We start from the raw sequence: 22,108 nt of genomic DNA on the forward strand, positions 1-22,108 counted from the left end.
CACTTCATTTAAGGGGGAAATTCACCATACAAAGTTATGTGCAACTGACTTAAAGTTAAGGAAACTTTAAGGGAAAAGATGAGGGGGAAATTAACGACGTCCGTAGCTTATGCTTGCCCATAGCACAATCCCACCACCACCATGGGGCACTCTGTTCACCATGTTGACATCAGCAAACCGCTTGCCAACACGACACCATACACACGGTGTACGGTTGTGAGACCAGTTGGACATACTGACAAATTCTCTAAAACAACATTGGAGGCGGCTTATGGTATAGAAATTAACATTAAATTCTCTGGCAACAGCTGGTGGACATTCCTGCAGTCAGCATGCCAATTGCACACTCCCTCAAAACTTGAGACGTGTGGCATTGTGTTGTGTGACAAAACTGCATATTTTGCAGTGGCATTTTATTGTCTCCAGCACAAGGTGCACCTGTGTAATGATCATGCTGTTTAATCAGCTTCTTGACATGCTACACCTGTCAGGTGGATGAATTATCTTGGCAAAGGATAAATGCTCACTAACAGGGATGTAAACAAATTTGTGCACAAAATTTGACAGAAATAAGCTTTGTGTGCTTCTGGAAAATGTCTGAGATCTTTTATTTCAGCTTATGAAACATGGGATGAACACTTTACATGTTGCGTTTATATTTTTGTTCAGTGTACAATGCTCTTAGTTTATATATATTTAGGACTAGCTTTTTTATTACTTGCCACCCATTCTAAAACTGACTGCAGCTCTTAAGTGTTGCCGGTATTTCACTTACTGTGGTAGCTGATGTGTATAGTCATCAGCATACATAGACACACAGGCTTTACTCAATGCTAGTGTTAGGTCATTAGTAAAAATATTAAAAAGGGTCCAACACAGCTATCTTGAAGTATGCCAAACTCTACCTGGTTTACATTAGGGTGTTCTTTAATGGAACACTCTTTCTGTTATATTAGATATATTATATGGCCAAAAGTATGTGGACATGTCCTGCTCATTGACATCTCATTCCAAAATCATGGGTATTAATATGGAGTTGATCGCCCCTTTCCTGCTATAATAGCCTCCACTCTTCTGGGAAGGCTTTCCACTAGATGTTGGAACATTGCTGCGATTAGGCCTGGATGGAAAATTACTTAGGATGGTATGGTAGTGGACTATATTACCATACCATCCTAAGTAATTTTCCATCCAAGTTGTCAGTGCCAGTAGTTTAGTAATTATTGATTGAAAACAATACTGCATTTTTCTAGCACATTTGGGCTATTTTGTTAATTGGAAATCTGTTATGATGTAAATAGAACTTTGTTTTCAGAGAAATAGTCACCTTGGCAGGTGCACAAAAAGGATGATCCAAAATAGCACGGGAGACGATCTGATTGGACATTATTGTGGTTGTGCTTTGGTTGACAGGACATTCAGCCAATCGACATTTTGGAAGGGGGAGGAGTCGATGTTTATTCAAACCATCAGCCGTGTGTAATGCCAGGAAGTCCAGACAGTTTGCTTTTGCCACCAAATCTATTCAATGGATGAGGAACTGGTACGTGCGAACGCTTTACTGCGCCTTGGTCACTTTTTGTAACTTTTACAACTTTTAGTTGTCGGTCGTGGTATTTTAACTGGTTATAAAGTTGTTCAATTGTGTTTCTTTCGAGCGAAACTGGACGAGACGCTGACTTGAGCTGTGGTCAGTGTATGGCTATTTTCCCAACCCTCCCAGTTTGAAATCAATAATCGCGTTTCTGACATTTTGAGTCTGACATGGCAGGTTTAACACTACAGGTAAGCACAGATTGTTTTATTTAGCCTAATTGTGCGACTTTTATCGAACTGTTATTCAGCTAGTAGAAAGAAGCAATGGGTAACTAACTTCACAACTTTTCTTATCGGTTCAGTTTGCTGAGCAGTTGGCTAGCTTGCTAGCAAGCTGACGTCAATTTACAATCTACAATAGTTTCTCTCTCATCAAGATGTGTTTCTACCACTGTCTCGTGAAAAATCCTTGTGAATAGCACCAGACAATGAAGGGTTTCTGGTTAAACTGGTTTCCTCACTTTACTTAGTTTTTATTAATTACCTTTTCATAATTCAACAATGCAGCTTGGGAAATATCAAAGTAGCTAGCAAACTATCACCAACTACAATGTACCTTTCTTGAAATATCCAGTGCTAAAAAGCATAAATGAGTAGTTACAGTATTAATTCTGATTTGGCCGGTGGATGTCAGGGTGTGTCAGAAGTGTGGTCAGATGATTCAGTGTTTCCCTTAGCCTTTAGGCAAGGAGGGTTGTTCTTCTATAGAGCTTTCGTCTACAAATGTTCTGATTGGACAAAAACTGGTGCCACATGCAAACACAACACATTGCCATATACTGGCCCGGTTGTTGCAATTTGCTCTTACATAAACCGTTGCCAACTTGCCACATTCCATTCATCAAAAGTTCCATCCCTCCCAAAGCACCTGCCTGCGGGCCGGTTGGACGGGGACATCCTGGACCCGGAGTTCCAGCAGCGGCTGGAAGACGCACGCACCCTGCTGAGGCAGGAGATCCAGCGGGAGCTGAAGATCAAGGAGGCGGCCGAGAGGCTGCGGCGGGCTGTTACTAACCGTAAGAGCGCCGCCGAAGTGGAGGGCCAGCTGAGGGCGTCGAGCCGCAAGCTGGAGCAACTGCACTGGGAGCTGCAGGAGCTCAACACCCGTGCCATCACCCCCAAGCCCCAGAAGGACAGCCCCACAGGTAATAATCATGACTGTTCTCAGATCTGGAGTTCTCTGTGAAGCTGACTTCTATGGTTGACAATGACTATAGACATGGGAGTTAGCTTTATAACACATACAGGCTAGTAATAATCATGATTATGATGATCATCATGACAATATTAACTTTTGACAAATTATGCTCAATCTGCAAATTATGCTCAATAAAACAGATACTATTAGCAGTAGGAACAAGTAATTGTACTTTTTTGTTGCAAGGACTAGGCTAAGACTAATTGTATAGGCTTTTTCAGCAACTGTATCCCAAACTTTCTGTCCTGTCACTCACTGCTTGTGTCTCTGTCAAAGCAGATGGCAGCACGTCGCCTGACCCATGTCGCTGGGAGGAGGTGACATCCCCGCTTGCCGGGCGCATCTGTGCCCTGAAGAAACAGCTCACCATGGAGACCAAGGTGAAGCAGGGGGCCGAGAACATCATCCAGACTTACGTCAGCAGCTCCGTCAAGGTTTGGCACATGCATAGTGTAAATGTGTCTGTCAAATGAGCTTTCCATGTAACACATGCCACTAAGGTGCTGTCTAATGTAGTGGCTTGTATATTAGACACAAGACTCCCATTTGTTTTGTCATTTTGAATGTTCAGTAGGCACACTGTTGAACTCTGTACTGGCAGCTAGTGATTTATGCCGCTACTGCTCTGTGCGTTTCAGACTCTGCTTGTGTATGGAGTTCCCACCACATGCACATACTCACACACTCAAGAACCCTCAGGCACACCTCTCTCGCCCTCTCTCTCTCTGTCACTCACACACTATCTCTCACACACACACACACACAGTCGCTCACTTTCACTCACACACAGTTACTCAAACTTCGAGATATGCTCACACAAATATAAACCCAGTCGGCTCAGAAGAAGGGTGTGTATGTGTGGACTTCTCTCCTCCCAGCATTGCAACAGCAGCAGACCATGTGACTATGCCAGCCAATGTAGTTATAGGGTATAGTCAGCCAGGGTCCTTCCAGGCACAGAGTTAAACTTGTCCTTTGGACGGAAGTCTGTTTCCAGAGGGAGAAAAGCAAGAAGGAGGGATGAAGTTGACTGAAGGAGGATGATCTCAGCATGCTGCTGTTCTGAGAAGTTGGGTGTCTTAAGTGTTAAGAGTGAGTGAAGGGGTCAGATGGACCGAGTATGGTGGTCTGTGTCGCTAGCCAGTGAAGAGTGGATAAACTCTCTGTAAATGAGCAGCCCAGGAAGGACACCCCGACATAAGGGGGGGTGTAAAATATTGCATATTCTTTACAAATGCTGTTATGAATTAGAGGAAATTGTACCTACACACACTGAAGGCTATAAAGCCGAAACGTCTGTACACGATCCCTGATGCAGTGGAAACGATTAAAAACATTGAATAATGAAGTAAGCTTTATGCGACATCTTTTTGAGTGTGAACCCATTACACCTCTTTGCATTTCAAGGGGAGGCCAGAGAGCGGCTTGTGAAACGATCTACTCTGTACGAATGTGATTAAAAATCTAACACTAGCCATAACCAATTACCAGCTGTAATCCTCACATTAAGGGTTTTAGGGCGATAGGGTCTTGAGGACATTCATAAATTAGACTTTTGTAAAGGGAGAAATTCTAGCAAAAATGTGCTACTAATGAAAAATGAAAAGTGGGCTTATGTGTGGGTGCAGGCTTTTGTTCCAGCCAAGCAGTAAAACACCTGAGGGCTCATTTCTAACGTTTGCAGCATGAGTTCCTAAAATGAGTAAGGTATGCCCGATTTACTGTAACAGTGAGTAAATCTGCATACTAACAACTGTGGTGCTGCAGAGAGCACCTCACTTCACAAGCAGACGAGATCCTCTTCTTTATTAGTAGGTTTATCACCTGTCACACTTTCCTGCCTTGAATTGCAATTTCGATTGGTTTGTTGCTAACGCAGCATCTGACCCAAGCGGTAACTACACTGCTTCCTTTCCCCATCTTCTCCATTCATGAGAATGAAAGGATTGGCTAGATTACACCACCTTGCTTTTACTTTGGAAATTCTATGGGGACACCTCCCGAGAGTGTTCACATCAGAGGAATGGTGCTGCTTGTAAAGGGTTGGCTGAGCTGTCAATTAAAACTTTGCAAGGCAGAGATCTCGAGGGCCCCATTCATCATGCTGTCGTGGACTTTGAAGGAAGGCGTGTTAGTTGAGATGGGTGTTGGCTACTACGGGGCAGCAGGTGTCCTAGTGGTTAGAGCGTTGGGCCAGTAACTGAAAGGTTGCTGGATCGAATCCCCGAGCTGACAAGGTAAAAATCTGTCGTTCTGCCCCTGAACAAGGCAGTTAACCCACTGTTCATAGGCCGTCATTGTAAATAAGAATTTGTTCTTAACTGACTTGCCTAGTTAAATAAAAAATAGCACCATGCATGTCATTGAACAAGGGCACTAGGACTGCTGTAAGTGGCCAAGGCTGTTAAGGGCTGCTGTATCATGGACAAGTGAGGTACAGGACATGGCTGACTTGTGTACTAGTTGGATATTTTTTTTGTGGTCTCCCCTCCCAAGGACCGTAAGATGCTGTCCATGGCCCAGCAGATGCTTCAGGACAGCCGCACCAAGATTGAGCTGCTCCGCATGCAGATTGTCAAAGTCACCCAAGCTAGAGAGGGGGAGCGGGAAGCCACAGAGACAGACGGTGAGATATATATATACACACACACACACAGGTTGTGTGTATGTGTGAGCTTGTTTGTCCTTTGCCATGTCTTTGTCTTGGTTATACACTACATGGCCAAAAGTATGTAATTACCCCTTCAAATCAGCTATTTCAGCTACACCTGTTGCTGACAGGTGTATAAAATCGAGCACACAGCCAAGCAATCTCCATAGACAAACATTGGGAGTAGAATGGCCCCTAATTAAGTGCTCAGTGACTTTCAACATGGCACTGTCATAGGGTGGCACCTTTCCAACAAGTCAATTTGTCAAATTTCTGCCCTGCTTGAGCTGCCCCGGTCAACTATTAGTGCTGTTATTGTGGAAACATCTTGTAGCAACAACGGTTCAGCCGCAAAGTGGTAGGCCACACAAGCTCACAATGGGACCGCTGAAGCGCGTAGCATGTAATAATAGTCTGTACTCGGTTGCAACACTCACTACCAAGTTTCAAACTGCCTTGGGAAGCAACGACAGCACTTGAACTGTTCGTCGAGAGATTCATGGAATGGGTTTCCATGGCTGAACAGCTTGCCCACAAGCCTAAGTTCACCATGCGCAATGCCAAGTGTCGGCTGGAGTGGTGTAAAGCTCGCCGCCATTGGACTCTGGAGCAGTGGAAAAGCATTCTCTGGAGTGATGAATCACACTTTTACTATCTGGCAGTCCGACGGACAAATCTGGGTTTGGCGGCTGCCAGGAGAAAGCTACCTGCCGACTGCATAGTGCCAACTGTAAAATTTGGTGGAGGAGGAATAATGGTCTGGGGCTGTTTTTCATGGTTTGGTCTAGGCCCCTTAGTTCCAGTGAAGGGATATCTTAACTCTACAGTATACAATGACTTTCAACTTTGTAGCAACAGTTTGGGAAAGGCCCTTTCCTGTTTCAGCATGACAATGCCCCCGTGCACAAAGCGAGGTCCATACAGAAATGGTTTGTCGACCTGTGTGGAAGAACTTGAGACAGAGCCCTAAACCAATCCTACCAAACAACTTTGGAATGAATTGGAACGCCGACTGTGAGCCAGGCCTAATCGCTCAACATCAGTGCCTGACTTCACTAATGCTGTTGTGGCTGAATGGAAGCAATGTTTCAACATTTAGTGGAATGTTTTCCGAGGCTGTTATGGCAGCAAAGGGGGGACCAACTCTATATTATTGGCCATGATTTTGGGATGAGATGTTCAAGCAGGTTTCCACATACTTTTGTCATGTAGTGTATGTGTTACTGTACATTTGGTGTTTTTTCCAGTGCCGTTCTTTTGATTGTTTGTCCATTGGTGAATAAATGCTCGCCCATTCCTCCTCCCTCCCTGCAGGCCGTCCCTCTGAGACTATCAGTCCTCTAGAGCTGCGGGTGGCTGAGCTACGGCATCACCTGAAGATCGAGGCTGCCGTGGCAGAGGGGGCCAAGAATGTGGTCAAGCACCTGGGCGGGCGCAAGGTGCAGGACCGCCGCGCACTGGCAGAGGTAGGGCACCAGGATATAGCTGAGGTCTTTAGAGGAAATCTGGTAAATACAGGTCTGATTCCTTTTGGGTTGCAGCTTAAAGATGGAATCTGCAGTAGGGGGAAACGGCACCACTGTCCGTCCCACAGACGTTATTGTTTTAGTTTTTTTGACAAAGCAGAAGTGGGGAGCGTTGTGCATCAAGGTAAAAAAAAAAAAAAAAAAAAAAATGCTGTACTTATGTTGCCGTTCTATGCAATGATGTCTGAGGGGGAAAAAATAGTTATTTGTTTGCAGTAACTTCTTTGTTGTAATATTGCAAAAAGGACGTGGCAGTTTCACCGTTAAGGATTCCGGTTAATGTTTTCCTGGCTGGAAACATTAGTTATGTGTACCTGGTGGGTCACAAGGAAAATCTAAAAGTGTGTTTCTCATGTATCTGACTGTATATATGTCCCCCAGGCCCAGACAAGGTTGCAGGAGTCGAGCCAGAAGCTGGACCTGCTGCGTCTGTCTCTGGAGCGCCGTCTAGCCGAGCTGCCCGGGGACCACCCCAAACTGTCTGTTATCAAGGAGGAGCTCACACTGGGTGCCTCCTCGCCCTCCCTGGGTCTGCAGCTGGAGCGCCTCAACTCCACCTCTTCCTGTTCGTCGTCCTCCTTCTTCAAACCTGCCACTCTCACAGGTAACGGACAGCGTTGTTACTCTGTTTTAGCGGCCTGATTTAGTTAACTATTCCAAATATGTGTGTGTGGTACTTTTTGGTCTCATTGTGTTATTTTTGTAAGTTTAAAAAAAACTATTTTGTCATCGTATATTGTTGTCACCCTGAAGGAAATTAGTCGCATGAAAAGACCGTTACAAAATGTGTATATGCCCTTGTATAAAGTTCTGCCAAGGACATGGAGTTTGAATTGCCTTCTCAGGGCAGTAAGCCTGAACTAATGTTCCCTGTATGTTGTCTCGTTGCTCTCCAGGTCGGTTGGAGGTGCGTCTGATGGGCTGCCAGGACCTGCAGGAGTCAGTGCCAGGTCGGTGCCGCATGGCCTGCATCACCTCCACCCCCGGCAGCCCCTCCGAAGCCAAGTCCCTGAAGATGAGGGCCGGTCTCTCCGGACGCAGCACCAATGGCAAAATCACCAAGACCGATGAGCTCTCCAGTGAGTTGACACTAGTCCTATGCAAATGTTGTTTTACATTTGAATTGCCTCCATAAATACAAGTCATGGAAAACATGCAAATGTTTTGTACTTTTATATCATTCAGGAACAAGGAGTGGTCATTTACTTACTAGCAGGGTGTCCACAGGTCCTTGAGTCGTAGTCTTTTATCTGATTTAAAAGCCTTAAGTTCTAAAATGTCTTAAATAGAGTTTTTAAAGGTTCTCAGAATCTGTGACAGAGATGACTACAGTGTTCCCGTTATATTGTGCTGCTGCTTAATTCTTCCACAGTGAAAAACCTCAAATAATACTTTCAAGATGTTAGAGAGCTATCCAACCACCTGTTAGAGAGCTATCCAACCACATGTCTCTGTGTGTGTACATGTGTGTGAGTCAGGCTGTTGCCAGAGGAAAGAGCTAGGTAGCATGTACAATTTTATGGACTAACTAGAGCTGGGATGATAAACAAAAAATGACCGACAACGACTTTGCCCTCTTACCGAAGCAATTTTGCTTACGTCAGTGATTGGGCTACACAACGTACCTGCAGATTCTTTTGGTTCTAAAACCATTCTTTGGTCAACATCAATGTGCATTAATTAACCAGCTTCTTGCAATGAAAGTATCTGTCCTGTCCCTGTTTTGCTGCTGGTGCTCACTCCTTCTCCCCCCTTTACACATGAAGTGAAAGGAAAGATGCATAGTGACAGTTGAGCAACATTTCAAATGTAATTACGGGGAAGACTGTTTTTAAAACTACTATTGTGTAAAAAAATAAAAATTACAAGTCCATATAGAGGAAATGACACCACTTTACTGATTATGTCATTGGGATGATACTGAGTGTGCCATTTGTGGATAATACATCAAGTAGCCTATATAGGTCTACCAAAAAGTTTTTGTAGTACATTACATTTACTGTTTGATCAATTGCATGCTATCTAGCAACAATAGCTAATTTAGAGTTAGCAATGTAGCTAATGTTTTGAGTTCCTACTTCCTCAGGTGGTAGATTGTTGCATAGCCTAGGCCAATATGCACCAAAAACATGCAAGCAAATTCATCAAGAGCCCCAAAATATATCTTGATAATTCTGGATCTTATTTTGACATATTGCGCATCAAAATAGCCATCATGCAGTCCCTGAACATGTTGGATTAAATAGCTACAGTTGAAGTTGGATGTTTACATACACCTAAGCCAAATACATTTAAACTTGGTTTTTCAGAATTCCTGACATTTAATCCTAGTAAAAATTCCCTGTCTTGGGTCATTTAGGATCACCACTTTATTTTAAGAATGTGAAATGTCAGAATGATTTATTTCAGCTTTTATTTCTTTCATCACATTCCCAGTGGGTCAGAAGTTGACATACACTTAATTAGTATTTCGTAGCATTGCCTTTCAATTGTTTGACCTGGGTCAAACGTTTCGGGTAGCCTCCCCCAAGCTTCCCACAATAAGTTGGGTGAATTGTGGCCCATTCTTCCTGACAGAGCTGGTGTAACTGAATCAGGTTTCTAGGCCTCCTTGCTCGCACACCCTTTTTCAGTTCTGCCCACAAATTTTCTATGGGCTTGAGGTCAGGGCTTTATGATGGCCACTCCAATACCTTGACTTTGTTGTCCTCAAGCCATTTTGCCACAACTTTGGAAGTATGGAAGACTCATTTGCGACCAAGCTTTAACTTCCTGACTGATGTCTTGAGATGTTGCTTCAATATATCCACATAATTTCCCCCCCCCATGAAGCCATCTATTTTGTGAAGTGCACCAGTCCCTCCTGCAGCAAAGCACCCCCACATGACGCTGCCACCCACATGCTTCATGGTTGGGTGGTGTTCTTCAGCTTGCAAGCCTCCCCCTATTTCCTCAAAACATAACAATGGTTATTATGGCCAAACAGATCTATTTAAAAAAAAAAAAAAAAAAGAGTAAGATCTTTGTCCCCATGTGCAGTTGCAAACTGCAGTCTGGCTTTTTTTATTGTGGCTTTGGAGCAGTGGCTTCTTCCTTGCTGAGAGGCCTTTCAGGTTATGTTGATTATAGGAGTCGTTTTACTGTGGATAGATACAAAAGTATCTGTTTCCTCCAGCATTTTCACAAGGTCCTTTGCTGTTGTTCTGGGATTAATTTGCACTTTTCGCACCAAAGTACGTTCATCTCTTGGAGACGGAACACGTCTCCTTCCTGAGCGGTATGATGGCTGCGTGGTCCCATGGTGTTTCTACTTGCATACTATTGTTTGTACAGATGAACGTGGTACGTTCAGGCATTAGGAAATTGCTCCCATGGATGAACCAGACTTGTGGACGTCTACACATTTTTTTTACTGAGGTCTTGGCTGATCTCTTTTGATTATCCCATGATGTCAAGCAAAGTTTGAAGGTAGGCCACAAAATACATCCACATGTACACCTCCAATTGACTCAAATTATGTAAATTAGCCTATCAGAAGCTTCTAAAGCCATGACATCATTTTCTGGAATTGTCCAAGCTGTTTAAAGGCACAGTCAACTTAGTGTATGTAAACTTCTGACCCACTGGAATTGTGATAGTGAAATAATCTGTCTGTAAACAATTGTTGGGAAAATGACTTGTCATGCACAAAGTAGATGTCCTAACCGACTTGCCAAAACTATAGTTTGTTAAGAAGAAATTTGGGGAGTGTATGTATTCAAACTTGTATGTAAACTTCCGACTTCAACTGTAGCTTCTTTGATACCTGATTCACTGAATGAGGGAATTGTTTTATTATACTTTTTGGTTGCAGTCAGTTTTAGCATGGTACCTGCCAAGCCAGCTACTGGGTGTGTAGACTTTTGTTCCAGCCCCTCTAACACACCAGATTCTACAAAATCAACTTCTCATCGGAAGCTTGTTAAGCTTACTTGGGTGTGTTTGAGCAGTCCTAGCGCTCCAGATGGAGAGTTGACCACATCTTTTATACAGTAACAGTTCTGTATATTTGACTTGAAGGCATTTTTTCACAGGGGTATCGTATTGAGTATCGTTATACTAAGCTGATAACATTATTGGTAATTCTGAAAACATAGTTTGATCTAGCTAATGGGTAGCTTAAATCAATGCAGATGGGCAACCTCATGATTCAGCCATCTATAGCCTAGCAACTATGCTACTACATTCATTAGGCGACAGGAGAATGCCAATTGCTAAAATAGCACACCTGCCTGATATGAGCTATATAGGCTATAACCAGCCCTGAAATACTACTTATTGCCAATATTGGCTCACTTTAGGAGAGGAATATTAGCAGGTGTGTGGTGCATGCAGACCTAAACATTTGTATTGATTTGCATTCCAAGTGGCACTTTAAAAAGGTCAGTCTTACGTTCAACTTCATGGAACCTGCAGATAGCCTGTACTAAGAGCAGAAATCCTCACCTTGAAAAGTAGCTAAGGATATGGCTCTATTCTCTTTGGAATGAGAGGCATATGATCATTAAACCCAGTATCTTTGGCTGTGGTAATTTGGTATCCCAGTCAATATCTGACTGGGACAGCTAGTGTATGTCTGGAGGTGTACTGACTATCTGTCCCACTGTATGCTGTCCTCAGCGGAGATCATTGCGGTGCTGAAGGTGGACAACAGGATGGTGGGCCGGACACACTGGAGAGCCCTGAGCAAGGACGCCTGGGACCAGAGCTTCAGCATCGAGCTGGAGCGGGTCAGTGTTTTGTTTAACACCCCGTAGGAGCAGTTCACACATTCTATTCCTTTGCATGGAAACTTTATTTTCTCAAAGTAACACTCTATTGGTGCCATGAGTCATGTTAAATAGTATTGAAATGCAGGAAATTGGCTTTAGATTGCAAGAATAATTATCGGGAGAACCCCCAGCCTTCAGTTGTCCCCTACACATCTCAAAATCAAAGTTACCGGTACGCCACTTCCAAACAGTTGATCTATCAATGGCACTCTTGTCTCATCGATGCTTAAAGCAAGAGTCTGCTGGCTTTAACAACTCTCAGCTATTGGGATAGCAGTGAGCAATCCCACTGCTAATCCTTTAACACTTTCCACTAATCTCAACCATAGCCCCATGCCAGGCTTTTGGAGGCAATGGTTGAGCTCTAAGACTACTTTCAGCTCCTAGCTCAAGGGCACACACTACTTTGTCCCCATCCTCTCAATCAATCAATCAAATGTATTTATAAAGCCCTTCTCACATTGGCTGATGTCACAAAGTGCTGTACAGAAACCCAGCCTAAAACCCCAAACAGCAAGCAATGCAGGTGTAGAAGCACGGGGGCTAGGAAAAACACCCTAGATAGCCTGGTTCCTCTCTAGTTTCTTCCTAGGTTCCGGGCTATGAGGGGTGGCCAGTCCTCTTCTGGCTGTGCCGGGTGGCGATCATAACAGAAAATGTTCAAATGTTCATAGATGACCACTGAGTCTTAAAATGGCACATCTGAGTGGCGCTGTACTGGTATTTTGGATTGTGCTGCTGAAAGGCTGGGGGATTTTAAAGATTAACAAGATTAAGTGTTATTTATTGTAGCGGAAGATGAGGTGTTGCAGTCTGTAAACATTTTCCCTGCAAATCTATTTGCATTTCTTTCCCTAAATGACTAACTAAGAGTCTGTTTCCAGTCCAGGGAGTTGGAGATTGGGGTGTACTGGCGGGACTGGAGGGCTCTGTGTGGGGTCAAGTTCCTACGTCTAGAGGACTTCCTGGACAACCAGCGCCACGGCATGTGTCTTTACCTGGAACCCCAGGGCATGCTGTTCGCTGAGGTAACAAGCACCCTTATTTCACAATCAGAAAAAGACATTGTCACAGTCAATATTATATATGCCACAACAAGTAATATGTCACGATCTCTGGCCTTAATGGCCATGTACTCTTATAATCTCTACCCGGCACAGCCAGAAGAGGACTGGCCACCCCTTAGACCCTGGTTCCTCTCTAGGTTTCTTCATAGGTTCCTGCCTTTTCTAGGGAGTTTTTCCGTAGGCACCATGCTTCTACATCTGCATTGCTTTGGAACAAGTCTCTTAATGTCCTTGAGTGGCCCAGCCAGAGCCCAGACTTGAACCCGATCTAACAACTCTGGAGAGACCTGAAAATAGCTGTGCAGTGACGCTCCTCATCCAATCTGACAGAGCTTGAGAGGAACTGCAGAGAAGAATGGGAGAAACTTCCCAAATACAGGTGTACCAAGCGTGTAGCGTTGTACCCAAGAAGACTCGAGGATGTAATCGCTGCCAAAGGTGCTTCAACAAAGTACTGAGTAAAGGGTCTGAATACTTATGTAAATGTAGCAGCTTCTTCTTGTTTTTAGCTGATAGGAGTGGAACCCGGTGTGGTCGTCTGCTGCAATAGCATAATTGTTACAATCACCATATGCATTATGTTTGATATGAAATCAACACCATCTCTTCTAGATTATGTTACCTGACCACAACATTGACCACTGCACTTTCTTTTTTGATGCTGCAACCTCAGTTAACCATTATGTTTGACTGTTTATTGTAGGTGACATTCATCAATCCTGTCATTGAGTGGCATCCTAAACTTCAGAGACAGAAGCGCATATTCCCTAAAGAAAAAGGTATATGTTACTGATATTTTTCAATATATCATGACATGGGGAACCGATCAAACTGTCTTTAGCTTCCTTTACCCCGTTCTCAGGGAAGAATTTCCTGCGGGCGGCCCAGATGAACATGAACTTTGCCACGTGGGGGCGTCTGATGATGAGTGTCCTGCCCCCCTGCAATGGTTCCTTGCAGTCCATGAGCCCCCCACTGGTGGGCTCTGACATGGCCATCACCTCGCCCCCCTCCATGGAGAAGATGGCCAAGTCCACCCCCCCTCTAAGGTAAGTTGGAGGGTGCACCCAGGCCCCTTTTTAAGAAAGACCAACTGTAACATTGATTTTGTGGCCCACATTCACAAATAGTCTCAGAGTATGAGGGCTGGTATAGGATCACTTTTGTCTTTAAGATCATAATGACCGGAGTATGGACAGGGAGGGCCTGATCCTAGATCAGCTTGAAAGTCAAGCATTTCACTATACTTGTGCATGTGACACTGGTATTGATTGCAGTAATGGGAATGTTTTTTGAAGGCTAGTTCTGTCATTGTAGAGATTCTGCTGTGGTGAAATTGGACTTCAGTGAGGAACGCCCCAACAATTCCCTGCAGAACAATGTGGGGAAAACTCTCGCATCAGAATCCATGTGGCAAACCACTCTCTCTCAGGTAGGAGACTAACAGGAAAAACTACTTTTTATTTTTAAGTTTACGTTAATATATTAATATAATAGTTTAAAAAAATATTTTGTTTCAGGAGTACTACAAAGTCTCCTTTCATAGTTTCACTCATATGAATAGGATTGTGTTCTAGACATTCTGTTTCCATGGTCTCACTTTCACAGTGACGTTGCACTTCTACAGCATTTAGGGGCTCGTACACTTTCATGTTTTTTTTTGGAGTATCAAATATCTCTGTCTTCAGGTTATTTTTGTTCTCTCTCACTTCCTTCCCATAGTCCTCCAAAGGTCATTCAACAGAGGATAACAGGCCAACGCCCAAGCCAAAGACTATATCTCAGCCTACTCCTAAGTATCTCTCTCTCATTCAGTATAACCTCCTACACACACGCGCGCACACACAGCAGTAACCCAAATCCACTACTTATTTTTTTAAGCCTCGTCAGGACTGGAAGTGATGTTTGTTACCTAGTTATCTAACCCCCCTCCCTCCTCTTTCACGTTCCCTTCTTGTTTGGTCTGTGTTCAGGAGGGAAGTGAATGGTGGGATGCAAATGGAAGATTTCAACTGCGTCTCGGTTCTGGGGCGAGGACACTTTGGAAAGGTACTGTCACACTCACAACCCAAGGCCCTCATACCTAAAGAATGGACCTTTTTATTTAGTTACACTGGGTTGTATTCATTTAAAATGTTTTGCAAAGAAAAACAAAAAGTCCAAGTAGTTCTTCCCTGTTTTCTTCTGTTTGGTGTTCACAACCTTCTCACTGTGTTGCACCTAAATCCTTCCCACTGCCCCAAGGTCTTGCTGGCAGAGTTCAAGAGGTCAGGCAAACTGTATGCCATCAAAGCCTTGAAGAAAGGGGACGTCGTGATGCGTGATGAAGTGGACAGGTGAGGGAGCACAGTGAGTGGATTCAGACATACCACAGGTTGAGGGGACCGGATCAGAAAGACTAGCAGTTGCGTTCCACCTAAAATATACTAATATATATATATATATATGTCTTTTTTTTGTGCTTGTTCTTTTGTGTGCACATGTCTGTGATTTTAGTCTAATGTGTGAGAAGAGGATCTTCGAGACGATCAACTCCTCCCACCATCCCTTCCTGGTGAATCTGCACGGCTGTTTCCAGACGGCGGACCACGTGTGCTTTGTGATGGATTACTCCCCCGGGGGAGACCTCATGACCCACATACACACCAGCATCTTCACTGAGAGACAGGCTCAGTAAGCCTTACGCAACACACACAGGCCCCATTATGACAGCAACCCAAGTGTGAAGCATTGCAATTCCAGACTGTAAGGCAACAAAATATGCTAATAGTGCAAGGGTCGTGTACATTTGCTACAGGAACATGTACAGTTGAAGTCGGAAGTTTACATACACCTTAGCCAAATATATTTAAACAGTTTTTCACAATTCCTGACATTTAATCCGAGTAAAAATTCCCTGTCTTAGGTCAGTTAGGATCACCACTTTATTTTAAGAATGTGAAATGTCAGAATAATAGTAGAGTGATTTATTTAAGCTTTTATTTCTTTCATCACATTTCCAGTGGGTTAGAAGTTTGCATACACTCAATTAGTATTTGGTAGCATTGCCTTTAAATTGTTTAACTTGGGTCAAATGTTTTGTGTAGCCTTCCACAAGCTTCCCACAATAAGTTGGGTGAAATTTGTCCCATTCCTCCTGACAGAGCTGGTGTAACTGAGTCAGGTTTGTAGGCCTCCTTGCTCGCACACGCTTTTTCAGTTCTGCCCACAAATTTTCTATCGGATTGAGGTCCGGGCTTACGATCTTCGTCCCCATGTGCAGTTGCAAACCGTAGTCTGGCTTTTTTTATGGCGGTTTTTGAGCATTGGCTTCTTCCTTGCTGAGCGACCTTTCAGGTTATGTCGATAAAGGACTCGTTTTACTGTGCTTATAGATACTTTTGTACCGGTTTCCTCCAGTATCTTCATACGGTCCTTTGCTGTTCTGGGATTGATTTGCACTTTTCGCACCAAAGTACTTTCATCTCTAGGAGACAACGCGTCCCCTTCCTGAGCGGTATGACGGCTGTGTGGTCCCTTGGTGTTTCTACTTGCGTACTATTGTTTGTACAGATGAATGTGGAATCTTCAGGCGTTTGGGAATTGCTCCGAAGGATGAACCATGAACCATGACTTGTGGAGGTCTACAATTTTTTTTTTTTTCTGAGGTCTTGGCTGATTTCTTTTGATTTTCCCATGATGTCAAGCAAAGAGGCACTGAGTTTGAAGGTAGACCTTGAACTACATCCACACCTCCAACTTACCAAAACTATAGTTTGTTAACAAGAAATCTGTGGAGTGGTTGAAAAACAAGTTTTAATGACTCCAACCTAAGTGCATGTAAACTTCCAACTTCAACTGTACCTACCGGTGACTACAAATAGATAATGCAGGCTAGTCTAATTCTCATACAAAGGGTACAGTAATGAGTACGAGCTTTAGAGTTGATGTATCTCAAATCACCATTATATGTGTGCCTTATTTAGGTTCTATGCCTCCTGCGTGCTGCTGGGACTAGAGTTTCTGCACCAGAACAAGATAGTTTACCGGTGAGTAAGTTCTCTCAGCACTGCTTTCCAGCCCTCCGCCTTCACACACCGAAGAAGCTACCTGTGGGTCATTCTTTCCCGACAATGCAGTTATCAATAGTACTATAAAACATTAAGTCAAGTACAACAAAAACACACTTAGAAATAATAACTCAAAGTATGTAAGCTATATACAGGTTCAATTGATTCTTGTCCCATTTCATCCTGTCTTGTTTCTCACCTCCTCTCTCGGGGATCTGAAGCTAAACGACCTGTTACTGATCTCTCTCTTCTCTCTCAGGGATCTGAAGCTAAACAACCTTTTACTGATCTCTCTCTTCTCTCTCAGTGATCTGAAGCTAGACAACCTGTTGATGGACGCAGATGGTTATGTGAGGATAGCAGACTTTGGATTGTGCAAGGAAGGTATGTACGGTACATTATGGTTATGGCATTCCCATTGACACCCACTGTCGCACCCACTCACTTGATTTATCAAATGAACAGTCAGTGTTATTAGGTTTAGGTTGCACTTTAGTTCAGTCATTTGCTTTTAGCCCTGGGCTAAGCAACGCCTCACTATTAAAAGTGGGACAACAGCGTCAAGCTTGCTGTCTTGATGCACACCCCTCCAATCCCGTTAAAATGTTATCTTTCCCTGCCGTGTGTGTGTGTGCAGGTATGGGTCATGGAGACCGCACCTCCACGTTCTGCGGCACACCAGAGTTCCTAGCCCCTGAGGTGCTGACAGACAACAACTATACCCGCTGTGTGGACTGGTGGGGCCTGGGTGTCCTCATCTACGAGATGCTGGTGGGAGAGGTCAGTAAAATAGAGATGAATAATGGAACCTAGAGGATCTTTCTGGTCAGTTGGCTCACAGGTCCACTCCTATGGTGAATCTAGAAAGTATTTTGAGGTCTTGGTTGAATTTATGTGTTTGGTCCAGAGAAATGAATAGAGTTTAGATGTTTCTGGTCAGTTGGCTCACAATGTCCAATCATATTGGGATCCCATTAAGTATTATTCTGATGATTGGTCTTGCTAGAATTTAAGATGTTTTCGGATGCTAAAGAGGGAGGTTGGTTGGGCTTTTGTTGCTCTCTCTCTCTCATCTGTGGCAGTCTCCCTTCCCTGGTGACGATGAGGAGGAGGTGTTTGACAGCATAGTGAATGATGAGGTGCGCTACCCCAGGTTCCTCTCTCCAGAGTCTGTCTCCATCACCCAGAAGGTATGTGGGCCATCACTCAGTATACTGCCTTGTACAGGTCTGGATTAGAGGTCGACCGATTATGATTTTTCAATGCAGATACCGATTATTGGAAGACCAAAAAAGCCGATACCGATTAGTCGGACAATTTTTGTATTTCTTTCTTTCTAATAATGACATTTACAACAATACTGAATGAACACTTATTTGAACTTAATATAATACACCAATAAAATCAATTTATCCTCAAGTAAATAATGAAACGTGTTCAATTTGGTTTAAATAATGCAAAAACAGTGTTGGAGAAGAAAGTAAAAGTGCAATATGTGCTATGTAAGAAAGCTAACGTTTCAGTTCCTTGCTCAGAACATGAGAACACTTGAAAGCTGGTGGTTCTTTTTAACATGAGTCTTCAATATTCCCAGGTATGAAGTTTTAGGTTGTAGTTATTATAGGACTATTTCCCTGTATACCATTTTGTATTTCATTAACCCTTGACTATTGGATGTTCTTATAGGCACTTTAGTATTGCCAGTGTAACAGTATAGTTTCTGTCCCTCTCCTCGCTCCTCCCTGGGCTCGAACCAGCAACACAACGACAATTAGCGCGCGCTAACTAGTTAGCCATTTCACTTCGGTTACACGAGCCTCATCTCGGGAGTTGATAGGCATGAAGTCATAAAGAGCGCAATGCTTGACACACAACGAAGAGCTGCTGGCAAAACGCACAAAAGTGCTGTTTGAATGAATGTTTACGCGCCTGCTTCTGACTACCACCGCTCAGTCAGATACTTAGATACTTGTATGCTTAGTCAGATTATATGCAACGCAGGACACGCTAGATAATATCTAGTGATTATGATTTATTGTTTTTTATAAGATAAGTTTAATGCTAGCTAGCAACTTACCTTGGCTTACTGCATTCGCGTAACAGGCAGTCTCCTTGTGGAGTGCAACGAGAGAGAGGCAGGTCGTTATTGCGTTGGACTAGTTAACTGTAAGGCTGCAAGATTGGATCCCCCGAGCTGACAAGGTGAAAATCTGTCGTTCTGCCCCTGAACAAGGCAGTTAACCCACCATTCCTAGGCCGTCATTGAAAATAAGAATGTGTTCTTAACTGACTTGCCTAGTTAAATAAAGGTATAAAATAAAAATGGCACCCAAAAATACCGATTTCCGATTGTTATGAAAACTTGGTCGACCTCTAGTCTGGATACAGGTTACCTCTTTTTATAAATAAAAAAATCATATATTACGTTGTCTGAATCAACAAATTGCATTGCAAGTACACACAATGAAAACTATGAGTGGGAAAAAAACATACAAAGATGCATAGTGGGGGGGCATCGACTGAGCCAGGCTTTCCTATTGTGCTGCAGCTTCTACAAAAGAACCCTGAGAGAAGGCTAGGATCAGGAGAGCCGGATGCCAACGAGGTCAAGAAACACAGGTTCTTCCAGGTAAAAAGTAGCTTAATTTGGGGCTTTTGTGTAATTTAATTTCAGTTGAGCATCGCCAAGATTTTGGTATAGTACATTTGATGTATGATGTTCCCAGGGAGTGGACTGGGCGGCCTTGCTTCACAAAAAAGTGGTTCCTCCGTTCTTCCCGCGCATCAGGACGCCGGGGGACGTCAGTAACTTTGACGAGGAGTTCACAAAGCTCAAGCCAGTCCTCACCCCCCCACAGACACCCTACTTTCTCACTGCAGACCAACAGGAGATCTTTGCCGATTTTTGACTTTTCCTCTCTGCACTGACCTTTTTAAACATACACTGGCGGATGGACAGACCGGACTGAAAGCCAAAACGGTTGCTGCTCCACTGAAGATGTTTCCTTTACTTCATTGTGTCAAACGGCTACCTGTGGCTGAATGAGTACTGACGACACAGGCTATCGTGATGTCCTCTTGGGTAGCCATCTTATCTTCAGGTCCATTACTGTTCATATGCTCTGTGGGTGATGAGAACTCCACCTGTACCTCTACAGCCAATCAGAACTGGGAGCCCGGCCTGCCTTGTTCAAATCTGGATTGGTATGTCGGGGTCTCTGTGTTGGTGTTCGACATTGACTTTTATTACAACTGTACTTGTCTTTTTTCTTTTTTCCTTTAAGAGGTTCCCACTCCATATTGATAGTATATCAACTAGGTTCGACATTGATATTGCCAAATCAATACTTGACATGCCACTGTTTTGGTGCTATGTCAACAATAATCAATAGGCCATATTGTTGCACTTTTTTGTATTCATTTGTGAAACTGAACAAGAGTACTTTGTTTCAAAAATTGCACCAATGCAATAATGAGTTTTTTAATTGGTTCTAATTATAAGGTTATGCATGACCTGCACCTCCTAACACTACACTCCATTCGTAAGAATCTTTGCTGTAAATGAAGATAGAAAAATATATTTATTGTAAACCCACTGCTGTTTTGGATCTTACACTGATTGTAGCGACTGATGTTTGTATGTTTAGCCTGGGAATCCAAACTGAATCGCCATTCGTTCCTAGGCTAGTGTATGTTAATGGAGGAAACGGTCCCTGAAGCTGTTTAAAAAGTGTATTGTGCTACTTTGAAATCAACCTATTCCATGGGTCCATCTTGGGCTGGTTTAGGCCATTGAATGTCATGTTGAAACTGACATCATCCTGAAGTATCTTTCTAAAAAAAATAGTAATTGTAAGTAAACTTTTTGGAAGGATTATAGTTTAAGTATTCCTAGGGAGTCATTTTCATTCCATTCCAGTAATGAGTATATTGCCATTTATATATTGTATTTCATATGAATATACATGCGTTATTACTAAAATATATATGCTGTGAATTACAATGAGAAAGATGCTGTGTCTAGAGATGAAACAAGTACGTTTTTCTTTACAATGCATGAAGGAAATGTAAATTAATAAATATATCTACTGGACTCTTGAAGCATTTTTCAGAATCGACCATTGTAATTCAATTTTCATAGGAGTACTGCATTTTTAAATTACTTAAAATAAAAATGCATACATTTTGTTCAGAAACGGTTCACACTGAAATCAGCCCTCGACCAAACATTAGTGTATATAAAATCACATCACTCATCTTCAAATTTTACTGGAAGAGCCACAATGATTTTCCAATGTAGTCCATATTACCATTATTGCCTATTTCTGTTTTTCAGTGCTCTCCTATTGCACAGAAGATAAGCTAACGCTTGAGTTGGGGAACTCAACGCAAATCTGTTTTTACAGATTGCGTGCTGTAAAGGTAAATTTCCGATTTGAGCCGACAACGCAGGAACATTGCCTTTAAATTTCAATTACGCTGTAAAGCTGAATTTCAGCGATACGGATTGAGTACAGCCCTTAGTCAATCAGCCACTTAGTGGCTACAGAGGCTCTGTCCATGCGGAGTTGATATTGGGGAAAGGACACCAACAAAGAACTAAATAATGCTCTAAAAAAATGGTTTTATATAATGAGTATATGAAAGTACCTTTATACTGTAAATAACAGTTGGTGTATGACCTAGTAAGCTCAGGGAATTGTACAACAGGCCATAAGTGATTTTCATGTATCTGTTACCCTAACTTTCAAGGGCTTCATTTACACAGGCAGCCCAATTCTGATATTTTTTTCACTAATTTTTATTTTGACCAATCAGATCTGTGGTGGTTGGTCAATAGACAAATTAGTGTAAAAAATAAATAAAAGACCAGAATTGGGCAGGCTGTCTAAATGCAGCCAAGGAATGGTGTGATCTATTCTGTAAATGTTTCCTCACACAAGTGTTCTGTCACTTAGCTCAAATTCCTAAAACTACAAATTCCTAAAGTTTTTAAATTTTCAGTCTTCTAAATGATTCTTTGGACTGAAGAGGACATTGGAGTAGGTGGGAGTGTCCCACTGGGCACACTGGTTGAATCAAAGTTTTCACGTAATTTTAATTTTCATATATTGAAGCAACATCTCAAGACATCAGTCAGGAAGTTAAAGCTTGGTCGCAAATGGGTCTTCCAAATGGACAATGACCCCAAGCCTACTTCCAAAGTTGTTG

The 22,108-nt window shown here is 42.9% G+C and overlaps 1 protein-coding gene across 2 annotated transcripts; it reads left to right on the plus strand.

Moving 5' to 3' along the window:
- The first annotated feature begins 1,468 nt into the window (after nt 1–1,468).
- On the plus strand, nt 1,469–20,990 carry pkn3 (protein kinase N3). 2 transcript variants are annotated; one of them, XM_024381674.2, is made up of 22 exons: nt 1,469–1,785; nt 2,462–2,741; nt 3,071–3,228; nt 5,291–5,420; nt 6,759–6,910; nt 7,352–7,574; nt 7,867–8,049; nt 11,630–11,739; nt 12,666–12,809; nt 13,552–13,627; nt 13,711–13,897; nt 14,166–14,280; nt 14,571–14,644; nt 14,822–14,897; nt 15,093–15,184; nt 15,345–15,521; nt 16,814–16,876; nt 17,205–17,281; nt 17,535–17,677; nt 17,980–18,087; nt 19,446–19,526; nt 19,624–20,990. In XM_024381674.2, exons 1-22 carry the CDS (start codon nt 1,765–1,767, stop codon nt 19,804–19,806), a joined length of 2,853 nt encoding a protein of 950 aa, XP_024237442.1. In that variant the 5' UTR covers nt 1,469–1,764; the 3' UTR covers nt 19,807–20,990. The 2 variants fall into 2 exon arrangements, with proteins under 2 accessions (XP_024237442.1, XP_024237443.1); XM_024381675.2 differs by having other exon boundaries at nt 3,074–3,228.
- Nucleotides 20,991–22,108: the final 1,118 nt, after the last annotated feature.

The sequence above is a fragment of the Oncorhynchus tshawytscha genome, linkage group LG20, assembly GCF_018296145.1.
Source record: "Oncorhynchus tshawytscha isolate Ot180627B linkage group LG20, Otsh_v2.0, whole genome shotgun sequence".
NCBI lineage: Eukaryota > Metazoa > Chordata > Actinopteri > Salmoniformes > Salmonidae > Oncorhynchus > Oncorhynchus tshawytscha.

What these genes read in the sequence shown, in the direction of transcription:
- pkn3 (XM_024381674.2), top strand. Translation starts at nt 1,765, where the DNA reads ATGGCAGGTTTAACACTACAG. An exon ending in GGAAGCCACAGAGACAGACG is followed by an intron (nt 5,421 to 6,758) that starts GTGAGATATATA and finishes CCCTCCCTGCAG; the next exon opens with GCCGTCCCTCTGAGACTATC. An exon ending in TCAGCATCGAGCTGGAGCGG is followed by an intron (nt 11,740 to 12,665) that starts GTCAGTGTTTTG and finishes GTCTGTTTCCAG; the next exon opens with TCCAGGGAGTTGGAGATTGG.